Source organism: Phalacrocorax carbo, chromosome 7, assembly GCF_963921805.1.
Source record: "Phalacrocorax carbo chromosome 7, bPhaCar2.1, whole genome shotgun sequence".
Lineage (NCBI taxonomy): Eukaryota > Metazoa > Chordata > Aves > Suliformes > Phalacrocoracidae > Phalacrocorax > Phalacrocorax carbo.
This window is the reverse complement of record NC_087519.1, coordinates 9,508,300-9,528,341: the sequence shown is the minus strand read 5'-3', so window position 1 is coordinate 9,528,341 and position 20,042 is coordinate 9,508,300. Positions and strand designations below refer to the sequence as shown.

The 20,042-nt window shown below is 45.0% G+C and overlaps 1 protein-coding gene across 3 annotated transcripts; it reads right to left on the bottom strand.

Moving 5' to 3' along the window:
• Positions 1 to 1,217: 1,217 nt before the first annotated feature.
• Positions 1,218 to 18,905, bottom strand: TICRR (TOPBP1 interacting checkpoint and replication regulator). 3 transcript variants are annotated; one of them, XM_064456229.1, is made up of 22 exons: positions 18,100 to 18,901; positions 17,266 to 17,551; positions 16,439 to 16,680; positions 15,951 to 16,194; positions 15,292 to 15,427; positions 14,402 to 14,544; positions 13,455 to 13,667; positions 12,853 to 13,001; positions 11,994 to 12,088; positions 11,543 to 11,636; positions 11,295 to 11,374; positions 10,748 to 10,990; positions 10,053 to 10,149; positions 9,733 to 9,805; positions 8,876 to 9,016; positions 8,286 to 8,376; positions 7,717 to 7,778; positions 6,744 to 6,899; positions 5,878 to 6,035; positions 3,395 to 5,675; positions 2,024 to 2,137; positions 1,218 to 1,675 (listed from the first exon to the last, which is right to left on the bottom strand). In XM_064456229.1, the coding sequence occupies exons 1-22, from the start codon at positions 18,754 to 18,756 to the stop codon at positions 1,557 to 1,559; spliced, it is 5,874 nt and encodes a 1,957-aa protein (XP_064312299.1). In that variant the 5' UTR covers positions 18,757 to 18,901; the 3' UTR covers positions 1,218 to 1,556. The 3 variants fall into 3 exon arrangements, with proteins under 3 accessions (XP_064312299.1, XP_064312300.1, XP_064312301.1); XM_064456230.1 differs by lacking the exon at positions 2,024 to 2,137 and having other exon boundaries at positions 18,100 to 18,905; XM_064456231.1 differs by lacking the exons at positions 1,218 to 1,675; positions 2,024 to 2,137 and adding an exon at positions 2,144 to 2,421 and having other exon boundaries at positions 18,100 to 18,905.
• Between the last annotated feature and the right edge of the window lie 1,137 nt (positions 18,906 to 20,042).

The following is a 20,042-nucleotide window of genomic DNA, read 5'->3' as shown; positions in this document are numbered from 1 at the left end:
GATTAAATCCTGCAACTTCACACTGACACCATCCACCTCAGAAAAGGGGAGATAAGTTTAACTCTGGCAGAGCAAGAAATGAAAACCCAGGTACCTGCTTTAAGAAGGGCAAGGGGGGAAAATGGCAGCTTGACTACCTGACCCCAAAAAGGAAGCCGCTGCTCCAGCCTGAAATCACAAGGAGCACAGCTGCCACACCTACCATTTGAGGAGTGACATACACCAAGTTGAAAGCCAGCATCTTCCTCCCACATACCCGATCTTGCCTGTAGGGGTATGGCTCTGCATATGCACAGTGGCTGAGCTGCACAAGATTTCAGTTTGCAGCCTCTATTTTAACTGTTGCTATTTTCCTCCTCTCTTGGCAGAGGGAAACAGCTTTCCTGCAACAAATAGTGTTTCAAGGACACAAATTCCATTTGGTATTAAGGGGCTAGATGGCTCAAAGCCACGTAACAAACTTCTGCATTGCCATGCCTGGTTTCATGATGACCTCACGTTGCCTTCATAGCACTCTGCTTCCTGTGCTTTCACCAGACACAATGGGGAGACACCCTGCCTTGCACAAAGAGGTTGTTATCCTAAAGGAAAGACTCAGCCCTTCCAAGATAATGCACAATTTTAGGCCCTTGTAGGCTATGTCTCAGGCACTGAATCACATCTCCTGCCGTCTTCATGGGGATAGAATGCAAGCACATGTTTCACAGGCAACTATGTCACTATTTAATCAGTGACTCAGCCTGGCAGTCTTCACACTGTCACCTGTTATTCCATCAAGCTTTACCTCTCAAGGAAGTTGGCCCAGCCACTCCTCTCTGGCTCACTGCAAGTTCACGAAAAAAGACAATGAAATTACTCCATCAGCACCTGCTTACCCAGCAGATACAGCAAACCGTTCGCGATCTACAAAGAGGAAGAATCAAACTCTCCTTCCCTGTTCCCAGCTATCTTTCGCCCCCTCTGCACTCTTTTGGCATTTGTCAGGTGTTTGAGTAATTTACTCATTAATCCATCACAGTTAATCTGTGTGTTATTTTCCCACTAAGCTGTGGCAAACTGGATGCAACTAACAGGAATCCAGTTAGTATCAGGACAATACACACAGCAGGAGCACGCAGCTTGTTTTATACCCACTCACTGCAGCGTCCTTCTTCCCACAACCCCAGCACCTCACCCATGACTCCAGCTAAAGACAGATTTCTGATTAAGGGACACAATAAAAATTCACATCACTTTATTTTACAAGAAAGCCGTAGAAAAGTGACAATTGGCCCTCTTTACCTAGTAGAATTGAACCTTCACTGCAACATGCAAAAGTGCCAGAAAGACCGAGCTAGGCTTTGAACAGATGGAAAGATGCTGCAACTGAGGTTAAAAAACCCAAAACCAACAATACCCTTTTAGAGCAGTCCTTACTTCTGCGGTCATATGCTTGCGGCCAGTCTCGTACCACACAAGACAGCTCCAGTCCAGCACCAAATACAAGATCCTTGTTAAAAAGCATGTTGTACAGCTGAGATAACGCAAAGTTTCCCATACTGTTCTGGCTCCAAACTTCAGCTGAGCAGCTTTTTCCGTGAGTAAGTCCTGCTAAGGGGACGCTTCCTGGAAGCCATGATGGGGAATGAAGACAGCTCCTGGTTGGCAGTAATTTGAAAGGTGTCAGATTCCTCTTCTATAAAATAGAAAGAATAAATTAAAGCCACAGTTTGCCAGAGTTTACTGGTGACTCCAAGAAGCCAAATACCAACTAGAAACAACAAGAACAGTAAGCTGCACTTCCTACTAAGCTACTCTTTCTTCATTGCTACCTCCCCTCCCTTCCAAACTTACTCGTTCATGCCAAGTTTTTTTGAAGCATGAGATAGAGACACCAAGTGCAGAAGTGGCAGATACAGCCACAGGCTTTCTGCACAAAGGCCAATCCCTAGCACCACATGCTTTTGTCCTCATTTAGTTGCAGGCAAGCAGAGAGCACTTAGTCTGCTCAAGCCCTGCCCTTCCTTACAGCACAGGCGGTTACCTTGAACATGCTTTTTCCGAGATGGCGGTGTCTGTCCCTGGCACAGCAGTGGAGACTGGGTCAGTGCCAGAAGGCTGCTAGCAGACAGCGTGCTCTTCACTGGTGGAGTGGAGCCTGGAGAAGCACAGCAAGACGCTGCAGCAAACTGACAATTCAAGACTGCTTTCAGGTAAAACTTGTACACAGCCTTTATGCCACCTCGAAACTTCCATCAGTACAAGTGATACTTTGAGTTTATCTGAAACAAAATCTAGGCTGGCACAGTGGGTTTCTGCCATCCAGAAAGGTAAACAGCAGTCTGGAATTAGCTCTTAGCACATTTCATTTTCTTAGGTGGTTTAGTAGAAAAGTGCCTCACTCATATTAAACACAGTTACTCTTCAGTTAACTCATGCACCCTAGAAGAAAATCGTTATAACCATGAAGGTCTGTAAATATAAAAACAAGGTCTGTAGGTATAGAGTGTCTCTTACAGGCCCAGCTTAAGGCTAAACACTGCTATTATTTCATGTCCTGAATATGGACTAATGTTGCTTTAAAGGTCACCCATTTTTCTGTGATACCTGTTGAATAAGACACTGCCTCTGTGTACAAACCTTTCCTTGCAAGAGGAAACAGTCACTGAAGCTTAATGCTTCAGGGCATGCAACGACTATAGAACAATATCTGCCATAGTCCTCTGTAACATGTAATTTCTAGAACAATACAGGATTAAGTATTTGAAATTCACAAGGCCTTGCTTACAGAGCTGAGGCAGCCTCTTTCACCAAGGTCAGCTGAATCATCTGTACCCAGAGTGAAAGCAAAGAGGTTGTTTAAACTTAAAACACCTACCAATACATGACTGCTAGCAAGGCAGTCACTTCCAATACCCACTTCCAGTGGGCCTGTCACCTCAGGCAGATAGAAGAATTGGTGCACCGACAAATACCAACATCCACAGGACCAACCCCTGCCAAGGCTCCAGTCCATATTGAAGTCGCCAAGCTTTAGGCTTAAGACAGTTGGCTTCAGTGCTGGATGCTGGGCAGAAACAGCTAGCAGCATCAACACAAACCCAAATAAATTGCCAGTTGAATGCAATCGGGATCCTCCCCAAGTTTTCAAACTTTTCTTTTAGTTCCTCCAGCCTCCTGGTCTTCCATGTTTCTCTGATCTCTCTCCCATCATTAATACTCCACTGATGAACTCCCCACATCCAGCCTGCCTCTCCACATCATTAGCTTCCATGCCATTTACAACCCACCCTCCCCCTCCACCTCATTCTCCCTCAGATAGTCAGACAGAAAACAGTTGTTCTTGGTTTTGTCTACTCCACATTTTTAACCATCTCTCATTTTCAGTGGAGCACCACTTGTGCCACTTAATTACCTGACAAAAGGAAGACATTATCATCCCCTACACAGCTGTGCTCAAGAGTTACGAGTGCACAGGCTCCTGGTTTCTCAGAAAGTAGAGAGTCCGTCCTTGGTTTGCTTCTGTTGCCCTCATCTGCGGGAAAGCCAGTGAGATCCAAGTTGCACCTATCAGTGCAAGATCTCTTGGCATCACAATTCTCCTCCTTTTCTGGTGACAGATACGTAAAGACCCGCTTCCGAGATTTCAAGCCAAAAGTTCCCATGACAGAGTCCTCATCAGCCCTGGGTTCAGAATCACTAGGAGAGGCCTGATCCTGGAGCCTGTAAATCCCTTCCAGTCCAAATTCCCCAAGAGTATTTGTTACTTTGCTGCCATGGTGCTCTAAGATCTTAATCTCTCCTTCTCTGCCTGTTGACATTCTCTTCTGTTCATCAGGATTCTTCTCACTTTGACCACAGCTAGCATTAGCAGCACTGCCTGCTGCTCTCTTTCTCCGAGGCCAGTCGTTGATAGCGTCAGGGGTAGTCTTACCCTTCTGCTTTGGAGAAGGTGTCTGGGGAACTGCTTTTAAGGGGGACGGGGAGTTGGCGTTAGAGGCACAGCTTGTTGGGGTGTATGACTGGCATATGTAGGTCTGTCCTCCACCTTTCCCAGGTGTACTGTGGAAAGAGCGAAAGCAGGACGGTGAAACACAGGCAGCTGCTGGTTTTCCCGGATGCTTGCTACACCATGTCATAGCAAGGTCATCAAAGGGGCTTTCTCCTCCCTTGGGTTTGCTGGCACTTGCTTCAGGTTGAACTTCCAAAGATGAGCCAGAGCCAATTTTCTTAATGCGAAGCTTGGGCAGGCCCGAAGCTTGCATTTCAAGTTCAACTTCATATGTTGGTGGGATAGCAGAAGGCAGTTTGCAACGACTTTTAGGAGTAGAGAGCTTGGCTAGAAGTTGAGGATTTCCCATCCGTGCTGCAGCCTCCCGCTGTCTCCTGTCTGCAGTGCAGCGTAAAGAATAGGCAGGAGCAGACTTTGGCATAAGAGGTGAAGTATTCAGGGCAAATCTGGAGTGTCTCTTAAGACTTGGAACCTTCAGCCCTGTGTATTCTTCTCTCAGCAGTGTTCTTGGTTCCAAGTCATCACTAACTGTTTGAGAACCACACAGGAAGGACGCACAGGCGTTTGCACTGGAGCTCCCATCCTTAACCAATTGTTCACACTCCATCTCAGCATTCTGTGCATGTGCCTGCCCTCCAGAAGGCAGCTTTGGAGACAAATGCTTTTCTAAGTCTTCCAAGTCGTCTCTCGAAGACTTTTGTGAGCCAACATCCACCTGTTTGTTTTTCTCCAATACAGGGGTATTTTCAGTAACCTGGGACTGACAAAGCTGGAGGCTTTCTACAGAAGAGTTACCACCACCATCATGATTGTCCTTATTTTTAGAAGGTGTTGCACATGCAAGTGTGAGGTTCTCTCCTCCAGAATTTGGTTCACATTTGGCCTGCTTGGATGTGTGAAGCAGGGACCTCAGTGAAGTGCCAGTAATACCTGGAGATTTTTGAAAAAATGGTTTAGATGCACTAAGTTCCCAGTCAGGCTCCCTAGCCTGCGTGTGGGAAGAAGAGGAGATTGCCACAGTGTTCGTGGAACTTTCATGGAAAGGAGAACTGAAGGGAGGCTCTAGCCTCACAGCAAGCTGCGATATTTCTGCACTCAGTGGGCTGGTACACGATCCTGAACCTGGATCTTCAGGTTTCCTGGGAGCACTTTCAGTTGCTTGAGATAACAGATCTGACCGCACCTGAATTTCCTTTGAGAAGATTTGCCTCCGTGTACCAACTGGAGATTTTGAGAGGTATTTCAGGGAACGTCTTGGAGTTTGCGGTTCTGTAAAATATCTTTCCTGGATGGCAGAGGGGGAAGAAGCAGCTACATTTGAATCTGTCAGAGGCAATAATGAGGCATTGAGCACTGCTAGCCCTTCATGTTCACGTATTTGTAAGCCAGCCTCTCTGCAAGGAGGGGAAAGTCCTTCTGCTGGAGAACAATCCTTAGGAGTTACTTGCAGTAAGTCAACTCTCTTACTTTCAGTTGATGCAGATGGTGACTCAACCCTTTGTACAGCATGAGAAAAGTACTTCCCCAAACACTTAGCTGCGGTCTGCTTAGCAGCTGGACTTTTGCCAAGAGTCTTCTCCAGCTTCTGTGGTGTCCTGTGGAGAATGCGAGGTGATCTCCTTGGTAGCTTACTGGCAGAATTCAGTGGCTTCTGGGCAAGTTTATGAGGTGCTTTTCTAGGAGTCTGCAGGGGAAAAAAATAAAGAATCACGCTTGTCCTATTTCAGCAGTATTATCTACCCCTCTTGATATTTACTTCTCAAGATTTAAAACAAAACCCATTTGATTAGTCTTAAAAGAAACACTAAATTTAAGATGTGTAGGTCTCACTACAGAAGAATAGAAAAAGGGGATGGGAAGAAAGAGAGAGGGATAAGTGTTTGTACCTGACAGGCAGTCAGCTCCTCTAAGTGTAAGGAATCTTTTCTTCTTCTCCTCCTTCCAGGTGAATGTTTCACTGCAGAGCTACACGTGTCAATGACTGCACCAAAGAAAAACCTCTTGGGAGTCTGGACAGTGGGGCTCTCTGAATGCTGCTTAATGCCTATGAAGTGGAACAGTACAATTCAACTAGCACCTAGTAACCAGCCACGAACAATTGTCTCAATCACTTTAGATGTATGAACAAGTAGTGTACAAAGCCTATAGCCCTGCCGTGTTCTTTTGTAGGTGAATGCTAAAGCTTCACCAGAATTACTGTTATTTCCCAATATGAAACCAATATTCAACTGTAGAAAGAGAAGTACAAAATAGCTCAGTCTCTTATTCTATTTATAGCTTATAGCTTAAGAAAGTTCTGGTTCATGACTAAGGATTCTAGTAAGTATAAAAAACTAAATGTCACCATTTATAGCTGATAATCCCACTGAGAAAGCCAGCGAAGAAGACCCCATCAGTCATTGCTTTACACTGCCAGAGTAGACAAAGTAGTTTTAGGATTTCTGTCCCATATTCTACAGGGATTTCACTGCATTTAAGGAATGCAGGCTGACAATCAGTGGTATTCTGTTAGATGGACCTGACTGGTTTCTTAAGTTGGCAGCGCATTCATCATAGAAATAGCTGCTTTACTATCCTCCAAATTCAGATTCCCAGTTCCAAAATAATTGCTGGAGTTGAATTTCTGTCTACAGAAGATATTACATGATAGCTCTTAGCTTCTTAGTCTCTTGTAGAGCCAAATCAAACTTAGAGCCATCCATGCCAGCTTTTCAGATCAGCAGTATCAGCCTGCTCAAATCCCATTCAGTACCTTCCACATCCTGCAGTGTACAGCTCTCCTCTTCTTGTCCCTGATGGACTCGCTGTGAATTTTGTGAGCTGGGCTGCATAGTGGAATAGAACACACCAGAGCAGGTCCTATTCAAAAACAGCTGTTTGGTGTGCGGGCTTCTTCTCAAACCTGCTTCTGAAAAGGTAAGAATATAGAAGATTGAGCCTTCTTTCTCCCTGTGAAGATGGGAACATCTTCATAGCTGACAAGAACATACTCTAAGAAGAAACTTCCATACAGCTAACTATCTCATGAACAGAGGCAAGTGTGCAAAGAAAAAAGCATCAACTTCCTTGGGGATTTGGAACATTAATGCATACAAATCTCCTCCCAAGCCATGATGCCCCCTCCTCTAAGTCATGATTACTCAGTCATCCCTCTCTAGCAACTGTATGGAAAGGAATGCTAGAAAAGCCATGTTCAATTCAAGTTACATCCAGTTTACATGATCGGTTAATTCTCCTGTCTCTTTTTACTAGTGATTGCAACTTCCTGCTTGCCCAGCAATGCTGTTTTCTTCTTCCTTCCCAGGGATAAGAAACAGCAGTAGCCAACATAACACAGGGCCACTCCACAGAGCCAGGTGGCTATCTCTTACAGTAGAAATCGCAGCAATATTAGGGTCACAGCACAACACAATGAAGTTACATAAAAGAGCCAACCCTGTGTGCTGGTTTGACAGTAATTACAGCAGCTTAGAGTCTTGTTCACCCCCAAAGTCCTCCGTGTATTTTCATTTAAGAGAGTTTTAACTACCTTTCTTAACTTCTGCTATACAGGGTTGTCAAAGCAGTGAGCAGCAAGTAGTTCTATCAGGGGAGGGTGTGCTCCACCAACAGAATAGTACAATTCTTTTATACTGACTACTCATGAATTACCTAAACTGAGACATGCTTGTCTTACAAGCTACAACACAGCAAAAACACCTTTAATCAAGAAAATCAGTGCTTACCATTCATGGCCTTCTCTGGAGACTCTTCTACAACACCAGTGTCACAACCTGGATCAGAAGACCTTGAGAAACAGCAAACATTTTGGACTCAGCATAAATGTTCACATTTACAAAAATAGAACTTACCATAAAGACTGAGAAGCAATACTCTATTCTACAACAATACACTGCTTTGTGGGCTGCTCTAAGTGAGCAGTTAGTAAGCGCTTTGCCTCCTATGAACATTTGATTGAGTATGGGTAACCGCCTAGCTGCAGTATAGGTAACAGTTCTGCATGGAAATAAATGCTAAATTTCAGCCCAGACTCCACAAATTACAGCACACAGGCCTTTTCAGAAGTCCTTGAAGCAGCAACTGAACCTTAAAAGCATTTTGGCTGCAGGAAGTACCCTAACTTACACAATGAAGCAAACAGCATTTCTTCCCATTCAGACAATAGAATTTAGCCACCACTTGTGGCCCTAGGTGAAGGTGACACTTCGACCACAAAGATACCTGGTTTTTGTGCTCACAGCCTTTAATTAAATATCCAGTACTTACTGAAGAAATTCAGGAATAGCTTACTCACCGGCCTTTGATCTGTTTATGTAGTAGTCTCCTGGACACCTGTTTATGTAGTGGTGTTTCTGCAACTCTTTTGGTCAATAGCTTGCGGTGATCTAAAAATCAAGCAAGAGCTATAACACTGTACAGTTATAAAGCAGTTAGGACAAATAAATAAATAGTTTTGTATATCCTTCAGTTTAAGAATGACAGCCCATATGGAATCATTGTGCCGTCATAAGGTATTATCATATATTTCAGAGTCCAGTGTCTACACTCCCTTCCCACTCTCTCAATATTATTTATTAATAGTACTGATTGTCTTGAAGAAAAGTTATCTCAGTAGGTTAATTGTCTATCTTTCATTCACAAATCCTTTTTTAACCAAGCATTTTTAACATTTGTTTTATGAGGTGGAGAGAATTCAGTAAAAAAACAGGTTTCTGTTTCAATACCATCCTATTCACTATCCAAACACTATAGCACTGATCTAAAATATTTTCTCCTTTGTTAAAAGCAGTGTTATTAGTTGTTTCAAAGAACTGAGGATGCAAGAAGAGGAATTTTAGCAAAAGCTCTTCTGCAACAATCCTACATGTGCAAGTCATGTCCTACCTTCCGTGCCTTTGTCAGTGCATTTGTATCTTAGGCCTTCCACAGCAGATACTGACTGGCTTCTAGGCATCTTCTTCATAGACCTTTTTGATTGTGAAAGTATCTCTTCATTGAAGAGGTTCCGCCTTACCTTTGTAACCTCTGTGAGGCAATACAAAGCAATAAATGATCAGATTAGAAGGAAAAAAGGGGAAAAAAAACTACAGAAAGATTATTTTATTAGGCCACTAGAGAAAGGAACATCACATACCAGTGTACGAAAACAACTTTTTAGAGTCCACAAAGCATTGGAAAATTGTTTTTCTGCTACTGGAACATATCCTCCTCTAAAGCCATCCTGGACTTCTCTTACAAATTTGCATTTTTTGCATTATTCCAGCCATAAGCTACAAGCAGGTGCCATAGCAGAAAAAGCAGCCAGTGTCCCAGATGGAGTAACCTGAAGTGAGCTACAAAATCTCAACTGAAGTGCATGTAGGCTCAGAGAATGCAGATGGGATTTAATTTTGAGTATTTTGCAGAGAGGCATCCTGTTTCCAGATACAAGAGGTCACTCCTGTCCTCACTTCCACCACCCCTCCCCCCACCCCTGGATAGAAACTACAGAAATAATTGCAAGACTCAAGGAAGAAATGAAAGATTTTCTTCGCAGGATAAGTGATTTAAGTTTTTTTGCACGTGAGCACATACAGAATATACAGATTATTTTTTTCCTCAGAGTTTTTGCAGAATTCCACAAAACTTCCTTCAGATTTCCAGTATGCTTCAGCATAATTTCATCACAGCTCACTGAAATTTACAGGGAGATCATGTGCTGAAGACACACCTTTCCATGGAAAAGATAGAAGTCAATATACCTTGCACTGCTTCTTTCTGCAACAAAGGCATTTGCTGGGACTTCTCAGAGGCAAGGTAAGAACGCGAGTTCTCCTGAAACAAAAAAAGAAGTTAGCCTCACTGGCAGTTTAATGTTATTTTTAACTATTATGGATATTAACTGTAAACTCTTAACCACGCGTTATTTCAATTTCTCCTACAAAATTGCTTTGACCTCTGTACAGCTGATTACAGGGCATACTTATTAAGTGAACACAGAGCAAAAAGTTTTAAGTGTCACTTCACAACATTGCTGCACCCTTGCAGAAGCAACCCCACACAATTCTTTTGGAAGACTTACCTTTCTGATGGGATTCTTGGCTATCTTGGGAATCTCAATTTGACGCAAGTTCTGTGGTGCTTCTGTCATGCTCCTGTGTCTGGCTAATACATTATTCCTTTAGAAAGTACACAGGGATTAACTTAAAATAAGATCAGAAATGTAGATATCAACCTAATGACAATTAAACTTGCGACTGACTCTAGAGACAGGAAGTCTTTACCTAGATTCAGATTGCAAATTCTTTGTGTTGGTACCTCACTTAGGTTACAACATTGAAAGATGATTTGCAATACACATAGCTATACCTAATTTTAAGGTTGGCATTAAAACCCATTTCACAAATTGCTAAAATGTCACAGAATCCCCAACACCAAGGTCTACAGTAAATCACAGTTTTAACTTTAACAATATAGGGTCACCTACTGCAGAGTACAACGTCCTCTTCCTCTCATGGAAGATGCTCATGAACTCTACTTGTGCACAAGATACTCACACAGAATGAAGATTATATTTTCATATAGTCCACAATGGTAAATTAAAATTTAAAAATGGGAGCCCTTAATATTTTTCAGGCTTGCAGAGCTGTCAGCAGGTGTCAGCTTGCCCCAAGTAGCTATCCAGCAACAGAAACAGAGATGACTGAGCTGTAGCTTACTTAAGTCCTCAGCCACAGCGCAGGCTGCAACAAGCTGCCTCCTATTTGGAATTATTACCTTCTCTTTTTGGCAGATCTGGTGCGCAGCTCCTCCAGTTGATCACTCTCAGTGCGAAGGCAAACAGCGCTGGGAGTTAAGGCAGATGATAAGGACAGTGGAAAGCCTGGTGATTTGCTATCCAGAGTCATGGAGTCATCACTGAAGAAGTCTGAAGGCAGAACAGACACCAGCTTCGGGGGTATTTGTGTACCAAGACCATAGTAAATATCTCCAAGGGTCTTTGGTATAGAATACATATACCTAGAACATCAGAGAACCCCCATTAAATACAATCCCCCAGAAAACTGTCAACGTTTTCAATACCAAGGTTTGAAATAAATTCTTGCATTTGTGTCAATTAAAAGAAAAAACCTGATTTTTAATTAGTTTTCTTGTTTATCAGCTACTTTTTCTTTAACCAAGATACAAGTGTAACAAGCAGAACATATCTAAACTGAAAGTTACAAAGACGCAGTAAATGAAAGCTGCAGATTGCTGTTTACTCAAAAGATATCCAGCAGAACCACAGTCCCCAGTGACACTTAAATCAACCTAAAGAACTTACAATTCTAGTATTTCCTCTAGAAATTTTGTAAGATACCCTGCATCTTCAGTCAGACATAAAATGCGCAGCATATCTGTCATCTGGAAGAGAAAGGTGGGAAGGTGGGTTAAGCTGGTGACAGTTGCAATACCAGATTTTTTTAGCAAGGAGTATAAAATGGTTACAGTAAAATCAGGGGAAAACTACAGGTTCCAGGTCTCCATTTCTAGTGCCATCCAGAAACACAACTTGGTCTATAATTTACTTGCCTCTTCTAACAGCTGCTCAGTTTCATCAGTGTTGCTTTGCAGTGAAGGGCACTGAAGACATAACTCAAGGCGCAAAAATACCTGAAGTCGGCACCTAAGAAAACAAGTAGTCATTCACTACCTTTTTTTCTGGTGGAAACAGCATATTTACCGCAAAACATACACTCAAAATAAGCAATGGGAGGGGAAGTGGCTCCTTTTGACAGCATAATTTGATTAGCATTTCATTTTGGTGGCAGGGGAGATGCCTCATTTCAGATACAGGCTGCAATGCTTATCACACAGCATGTATATTTGCATTTAATGAAGTGTTTTTACTGTGACCAGATATTCTCCTTGGAATATTTACGCCACGTAAATACTTTTCCACTTGTACAAAAAAGCCACCATTAAAAACTGCTACCCAACTCCACAGTATCTCGGAAGTTGAAGTAAATAGTGTGTCTCATACTCTCTGACTTTGGTTTCCTTCTGTGAGCCATGCTGTTGTCTGAGCATTTTGCTGGGTTTCAGGAGATGGTTTCTGACTCTTTCCACACAAGCCACCTGCAGAGACACAGAATTACAGCAAAAAACTTCAAGTCTGTTCCCTGTCTGCAGGACAGGTTTTTTTCCCCTGCTCCTATCTTGACCCATTCTTTTGGGAATAGCTCAATTTTTTTCTTTGAGGAAAGGAATTCTTTTCTTCTTTCAGTAGCAAAGTCACAATGACATGAGACATAGAAGAACTTACAGCTTGAAATCACACAGAAGGTCGCTTGCTTACAGCTTCAGGCCTTCTTCAGTAACTACAGATTTGTCTTTCACAGTGTTTTTTTTCAATTATTCACAAGTTTACTGATTTTGGTTTCAGTGAGTCACAATATTTAACGCTATTATAGACTTAAAGCAGGAAATACCTTGAACTATTTCTCTTTCTTGGAGAAGCAGTAGGTGGAGATTTGCCAGGTACAGCAAAACCAGAAGGCACACATCTTTTAAAATATGGCTTGCAAAGAATGTATTTTTAAAAATAGTGCCTTTGAATAAGTGAAATTACATTGACCTCATTCTGAATTCTAAACAAAAAAATATCTTTTGCAATCTTTACCAAAGGTGTAAACCGATAACTGAACTGGATTTTCCTACATTCTTTACAGCTACATACGGTTTTTCACTCTTGGGTCAGCGCAGGTAGTAGTGAGCGGTTGTGGTTTCAACTATATGCAACTGCATAAAACCTTCAGGTAAGATGAAGGAAAGGTAGCATGAAATAGCAAAAACTTTAATTTCCAGATCAGTAACAACCCTGCCCACATGCTCTTACCTACCTCTTTCTCTTTGGCATCTTGTACTTTCAAGAACCTTTTAATGGCCATGATCATATTCTGGGCACACACAGATGAAAGAACTCCCTCAGCAACAGCCTTCTGGTAGCTTGCAATTAAATGGGACTGCAGTTCCTCCTCAGTTTTGAAGTCTGCAAGGGAGATGGTCTAAGTTAACTAAATGCCTGTTCATCACACCTTATGATAAAACACTCATTCCAGCTGAAGAGGGGAACAGAGCAGGTCAAAAAGATTTTCCCCAGCAAAGATGCATCCAGACCACAGAACACTAACAGAAGCAGTCCTAGGTCCCAATGCATGACAAATTATAAGCTTAGTTGCAAGTAGGTCAGCAAGCTTTCAAGTTACTGTAGCAGTCAGTAGATTCCCGTTACTTCTGCGTAATTAGTAAAAACGACTGCATTTCTAGTTACACCTTGATGGATGCTTCCCTCTACTTGTGTTTAAAAAAAAAAGAAAAAAGATAGTTCCTTATTGCTTTTTTTCAGACGGAAACAAGGCTAATATTCATTGTTATCCTTCCCTCTCCCTTCCATAAAAATCCCATATGACCTCCTACAAATATCAGGACTCATAACACACACCTATTGATATTTTAAGTGCCTTTTCCTTTTCTTCCACCTTTTCATCTAATCTTTTGGCTGAAAGCTTTTGTGGAACCTTTTCATTCGCTGTTGGTGGCGCACCATCAGGTTGAAACTTCTGAGCTTTTACATTCAATCTTGCTACATTGAGCATCTGCAGGGATCTGGACATGGTCTTCATCTTCTGCCTGACTGGAGTTCGGGGAACTCCGCCTGCAATGCCACAAAAAATTAGTTCTACCATCAGACACACTGAGGCAGGAACTCCACCCAAGGTAGAGCATAACACTGAATTCTGTGTTGCTATCAAGTGAGAGTAGTAACCTCCTAGTTGAAAACATGGCCCAAAAGGTTTGTATTTCTCCATGAAATAAATGTACAGGCTGCATAGCAGGCAGCTATTTCTTTCAATAAAAAGGTGAAAACTGCTGCTCTGCGTAAGAACTTATATAGGTATAATCAGAAGTTTCGTATATAGGAAGCAATTTTATGTCACAGAAATAGAAATAGCTGACAGAGCAAGGCTTAGGGATACATCAGGTCAGGGTACAATCCACTCTGGTTAGTGTACAGAAAAGCAATGATTAAACTCTTCTAGAAGAAAGTGTTGTATTTCTCTAAATTAGTGCAAAGTTGAGGGGTCACAGCATTTACTAGTAGTTGGAGCAGTCCCTATTTCCACAACTAGTGAAACTGCAGACCTCTGCATGCTGCTTTTTAGCAGTTGTGCCAGTCACTGCGCAGCCTTGAATCACAGTTATTAGGACTGTACTTTAGTACAACCCAAATATTAATATGTAAATTATGCTGTCTCTAAATAAAAAGAAATCTAAAGCATGCCACTGCTCAGGAGAGTACAGATCTCTAGGGTTCATGCATTAAAAAGGCCTGCTCATAAGTCCATCTTTAACTGACAACACGCACATATAATCCCAAAGTATACATACGTCTTTTTTTGTTACTTCCTGGTCCAGCTGCAGCAGACGTTTCACTGAATTTTCTCTGGTACAGCTCGGATAGACTTTCTGAGAGTTCCACTTCAGATTGGTCTGCATCATCCCTCCCATTAGCACAAGGAACCTGCAGAAGCCTATACAAAACAGTTGTTCAATACAGTTATCAAAAAAGATGGGAGTAAGAGGCATGTCCCTTGTTCCCAGTGGGCAGGAACCAGGTTTTTCCTAGGTGCCAATCCACAGCAATATAGTGAAAGCAACACATGCTACTACTCTTCCAATGCCTGCTCCCCAAAACTCTTACTTAAGAGACACAAAAAACCTAAACCACCCTTTCAAAAGAATCACACCAAGTTGGAAACAAGCATAACAAGAGTTGCCTAGTGTACAATGGATATGGAACCGACCCATGCACAAAGCTGCTCATGTAGTTTTGTGGCAATTTAAGCTATTCTGCATTAGGTGCTTTTTTTTTTAATGTTTCACTCAGCAAGCTCTTTGAAGAAAGCAGGCTTATTCATTCCTGTTAAATACTAACTGATACAGAACCCCTATCTTCAGTATCTCACAGTGGATCTTATCAAACCATAAGATGTGGTGAAGTCTGACATTTCCCCAAGTAGCTTTGGTCATTTAAATTCACCTGTGAAACTGTCAAGATCTTAATCCACACAAACTGCTACCCAAACAGCCTGTTCCCAGTCCCTTCTGTCACATACACCACAACATAATGAAGCAAAAGCACACAGTAAACTGAGTACAGAAATAAAAGCACTAAGGGCAGCATTTAGTTCTAAAACTCTGAGCAACACTACAGCCATACTCCCTTAACAGGAGGCAGAAATCCCTGGTTGATACTCAGAGATGTTACAGGAAAATACCTGAATGACTCCATCAGATCTGAGCTCGCTCCGCAAGCATTCGATGCAGGATACCATGCTTCAAGCACTGAAGGATGCCAGCTCCCTGTATGTGACAGTTCCCGTTGGACCCACTCTGGAATAGGAGTTTCTTCTCCTGTGAGCAGACACGCAAAAAAAATTAGAAGGAAACTAGATGAAGTGGCAGAAGGTCCCAGCCTTCAGAGAGGCTCTAAAGCAGAGGCTTCCAAGCCTTTACTCCTAGAGGGGCAATTTAATAGCCAATACCTCAGGCAGGGAGACTTGTAAGAAGATTCACTAACAGAAAATAGGTGAGTTAAAAGCAGCCTCCCTGCAGCCACACCCTAAGGCTTTACTGGCCATTGATGCCCTCTGTGTCACATTTTAGGAAAACTCATTCTAAAAACTTGTCCCCAAGCACAGGTAGCTGTGTTTTACCTATAAACTAATGGAAACTAATGTTCCATCAACAAAACAGAAAGGTACACCAGTGCAGATTTCTGTATCACACGGCCTGAGTCACAGAAGGCAAGACAAAATTAACAAGTCATAAAAATGAGAGACTTCCTGAGGAAATCATCAGCTTTAGATTTTTTTCACTCAGAAACAAATCTAGAGACAACCAAAATATGGTAAGTTTTGCATTTCCTGACACGTACCTATACCGGCCAGAGAATCTTCCACTGACGTGTTAATTTTACTCAACACACTATTCACTACATCTGGGAGGTGAAGAGCACGGTCTTGAGAAGAGTTCTCCACTACAGCAACTTCAAGGTTCCATTGCTGAGCTTCAGCAGTCTTCTTGGTACCAAGTATTGTCAGAACTGCGGTGCTCTCAGAAAGTGGTGATAAAACAGCAGTGCAAGGGCACCAAGTTTCAGGTAGAGACACCTCAGCAACCTACATTAAAAGAAAAAGCAAAAGTTTACATTATCTAGAAATATGGAGACTTAAGGAGTACAGATACTTTACAAACAGATTATAGACTTACAAGATCTTCTAAAGAATGTTCTGAATTTAGCAGCAAATGAGCAATTTACAGTGCAACAAACACCACTATTATTTCCTTCACAACATGATACACTGTCCCCCCTTTTGTCACAGATCATTTCAGAATAGACAGTAGTTTAAGGCAAAGATTTACCATGTGCAGTTCTTCAGTCACTAAACTCCTTAACAGCTGATGAAACAGTGACCCATTACATTCTGCCTGCTCAGCCTGTGAGCTCTGCAATATCCAGCTCTCTGTAAGAAAGCAGCCAGCCTGCATCAAGCTCCAACTTGTCAAGCTACTTTTCAGGAAGATGTTGACTGGACAATGCAGTTGTCTTTGGCCCATGGCTAGCGGTTCCAGGATCACAGCACAGCTTTCCTGCCTCTTTCCTCCTGTGCAAGGGATAAGATAAAGCAAAAGTTCCAAAGCATGTAAAATGGGCTTTTCGTCTAGGTGAAGAGACAACTTCAACACAAGAAAAATAAATTCAGAGTTTAAAATGGGAATAGCTCTACAGTAATTGTATTGCAGAGCTGATCTCCCCAATCTCTCATGAAGGACCTAAGCGCGCAAAGGGACCACTAAAGAAAGAGCCAGTGTGCACTGCATGTTGCTTTAAAGATAATCTGCTTTCTTTTGAAGAGGCTTTATACTTGTGTTCTTAGTTTAGCCAAAATGAAGCTGAGGCTGAAGAAAAGGGTGTACACCTACATAAGGTGGAGCCAGCAAAAGTCTTTTCACACATCCAAATCTCTGGAAGCACAGTAAACTGAAGACCCTGAATCGGGAATATGGGCTAACAGGTCTGGTATCTGTGACTAGAGCACATGCAGGGCTTTTTTTTTCTTTTTTAAACTTAGGCTCTTAAGCATCTGAAGTTATTTCTACACATACTGGTCACAAAGGAAACTCATCAAGGACTCTCCATGAGAAATTGCAGTCATTACTATCCACACCTAACTTTTTTCTTTAATTACCAGGTGTGTTGAGAAACAATGTCCCTTCCTGCCGGGGGAATACTGCTTGAAACACAGAGGGCTTTGAGAATAAGCAGTTCAAAGTCGCGTCCCACGGCAGAAGCATGGTCCAAGGCACAGCCAGTGGCACTGGGGAACTTGGGTCTCCAAGAAAGCCATGAGCAAGATCTGCCTCGTGGTGACTCAGACATTGCACTAAGGTTTCAGCTGGCAAAATGGTGCCTCCCATCTGACGGATCAGCTCAAACATTGTCCAGTATCCAACATGATCCGGGGATGCGATCAGCTGAAATAAAGTAACACAGAGGTCACGGGTTAATGTTGGCTGTGAGATAACCTCCACCCGAACAGAGATCACACACTTTTAGAAAAACTGGCATGAGAAATGCATACAGAGCATCTTAACACAGTGCTTTCCAAGTTTTTATGGAGTTTATTAACCTTATCAGGGACCCAATAAAGAAAATACTAGTCCCACTGAATTAAGAGGTAGCCAATATTTTCAAGCATGTATCTAGACACCTGAATTGTCAGCCTGCTTATTTGCGATTCCAAATAGCTGTCAGTCCTACTTAACTCAAGGCACAAGACGACCCATCAATAAACACCATACAATTACTCAGTTGCTGATCCATCCCCGTTCTCCACGGGGAGAACTACTGTTCCAGTTTTCAGCGTCTCACTGAGCAAGAGTATGTGGTAGTAACTGAAGAACCTTCCCAACCACCCAGAGACTACAGCATAGAACTGCTCTCCCTTCTAATGAGGGAGGGTAGCGTGGAAGATGGCCCTCCGGCAGTCACAGTCGAAAGCCGTGCAGTATGACCTCATTACCTGGGACCACTCGGCAGTGTCCACCCAGAACAGCGTGATTTTCTGGTCCGCAATCAGCTCCTGGACGCTCTTGGGCAGGAGTTTCTCGGCCAGCTCCTGGGCCGTGGGCGGCTCGCGGGGGGAGGAGGGGGCGCCGCTCCCCGACAAGAACTGCCACAGCTCCCTCCGCGAGTGGGGGCAGGGGGAGAAGAGGAAGACAGCGTTCACGAAGCCCTCGGGGGGTGCCTGGCTCTCCAGCGGCTCGCCGGCGACCAGCCCCGTCCTCCGGCTCCTGCGGAGCGGCTTGGTGGGGGACGCGATCTCCGGGCGGTCCCACTGGAAGTCAAGGAGCGTCTCCTTGAGGCCGTTGTGGGTGAGGGCGGCGCGGGGCGCCGGCCCGGGCAGGACGGCGGCGGGTCCCCGCGCCCCGAACCGCTCGGACAGCTCCTCCTCGAAGCCGGCCCAGGCGCGGGGTCCCGGCGGGCGGAAGCCGCCGCCCCGGGAGGCCCCGCCGCGCCCCCCGAGGGAATCGAAGAACCTGAAGGCCCAGCGGAGGCGGGACGGACCGAAGCGGCAGCCCAGGTGGTTGAGGAGCCGCAGGGCGCCGCGCTGGAGTCGCGCCCGCCGCCCCGGGCTGGCTGTGTCCAGCAGGAACACCACGCTGTGGGAACACGACATGGCGCCCGTCTGTCCCTCCCGCCGCCTCACGACTGCCCAACAACCACCCTCAGGGCGCGCCGGCCGCCATCGCCCGGTACAACTGCTGGCGCGCTCGTCTCGCGCGTCCTCATTGGCTGCCGCCCAGCGCCCGCCCCTTCTAGTCCTCGTTCCCCATTGGGGCCGCGGCGCTGGCGGCGGTGGCGCGCCGGCGCAATGAGGCACCCGCGCTGCCGGCGGGCCGGGGAGGGAGGGGAGGAGCGGCGCCGGCCGTTCGAGAGACGCTGTCCGCTGATTGGCCCGCCGCGGCGTGCGTGCGTAGAGCGCGGCACTCCATTGGCAAGGCACTGTGACGACAGCAGAGGGTGAGGCCAGCACCCGGAGGAAGCCGATTGGCCGCCGCCGCCAATTTAAAATTTAAAGCTGGCGGGACGCGCGTGGTGGTGACGTCATTGCTTTCCTCCCTTCTTACTGGGCGCAAAGATGGTGACGCTACGATGATGTCACCGTCATGATCTCACCGAGGCGGGCCGGGTCTCTGAGGCGGGCGGGGCAGCGGTAGAGTATGCCGCGGGGTGGGCCGGGCCGGGCCGGGCCGGGCCGGGCCGGGCCAGGCAGGCAGCTCGCCCAGGGGCAGAGCCGCAGGAGTTCCCGGGCCCGCCCTGCGCCCGGGAACGCTGCCGCCCGTCGCTAGAGGTCAATGCCTGCCCGCAAACCAGCTCCTCTGCAGCCCTCCCCCGCCCCCCCCCTCGAACACCGGTCGCTGGCCTGCAGGCAGGCCGAGCCCAGGGCCAGAGGGACAGGCAGGAGCCCTTGTCACCTCCCCAGAAAGTCCTGCAGACCTGGGAGGAGATGTCACCTCAGGGCTTACCCTCCTCCCTGAGCCTCCCCGGAGGAGAGCAAGGACAACCCAGGGCCTACACGGGTGAAGAGGTGTCTGGTCGGGGTGCCTGGGCAGCAGCTGACAGCCAGGGAGGTGGAGCATAAAGTCCATGGGTTGTCATCAAGCACCTCGCCCCTAAGCATCATCTCCCCGCAGGTCTTGGAGCCTGTCTTACCCTGCGGGTGTGGGCAGCTGGGGCGTGATCCAAGTGTGGATGGATCACACCAGGTAACAGGGAGGAGGAAGCCCTGCAGACCAGAGCTGCCCAGATGTCCACACCACCCTTCTCTCGAGAGCTTGAATGCCCCAGCTTAAACCAGTGTCACCAGCAGCCAGTCATATTTATAAAGCAACAAAGACAAGCAGGCAATAAACCACCCATTCGGCTTTGATGGTGACTATGAACGCAAGCGGGTTTAATGAG

Bases quoted from the DNA above. Each gene is read 5' to 3' on its own strand.
- TICRR (XM_064456229.1), bottom strand. From the start codon at position 18,756: ATGTCGTGTTCCCACAGCGTGGTGTTCCTGCTGGACACAGCCAGCCCG. The intron at 12,089-12,852 runs GTAGGTAAGAGC...GTGTCTCTGCAG, and splicing joins AAGATGCCAAAGAGAAAGAG to GTGGCTTGTGTGGAAAGAGT. The intron at 11,375-11,542 runs GCAAGTAAATTA...TTTCTCTTCCAG, and splicing joins CTGAGCAGCTGTTAGAAGAG to ATGACAGATATGCTGCGCAT.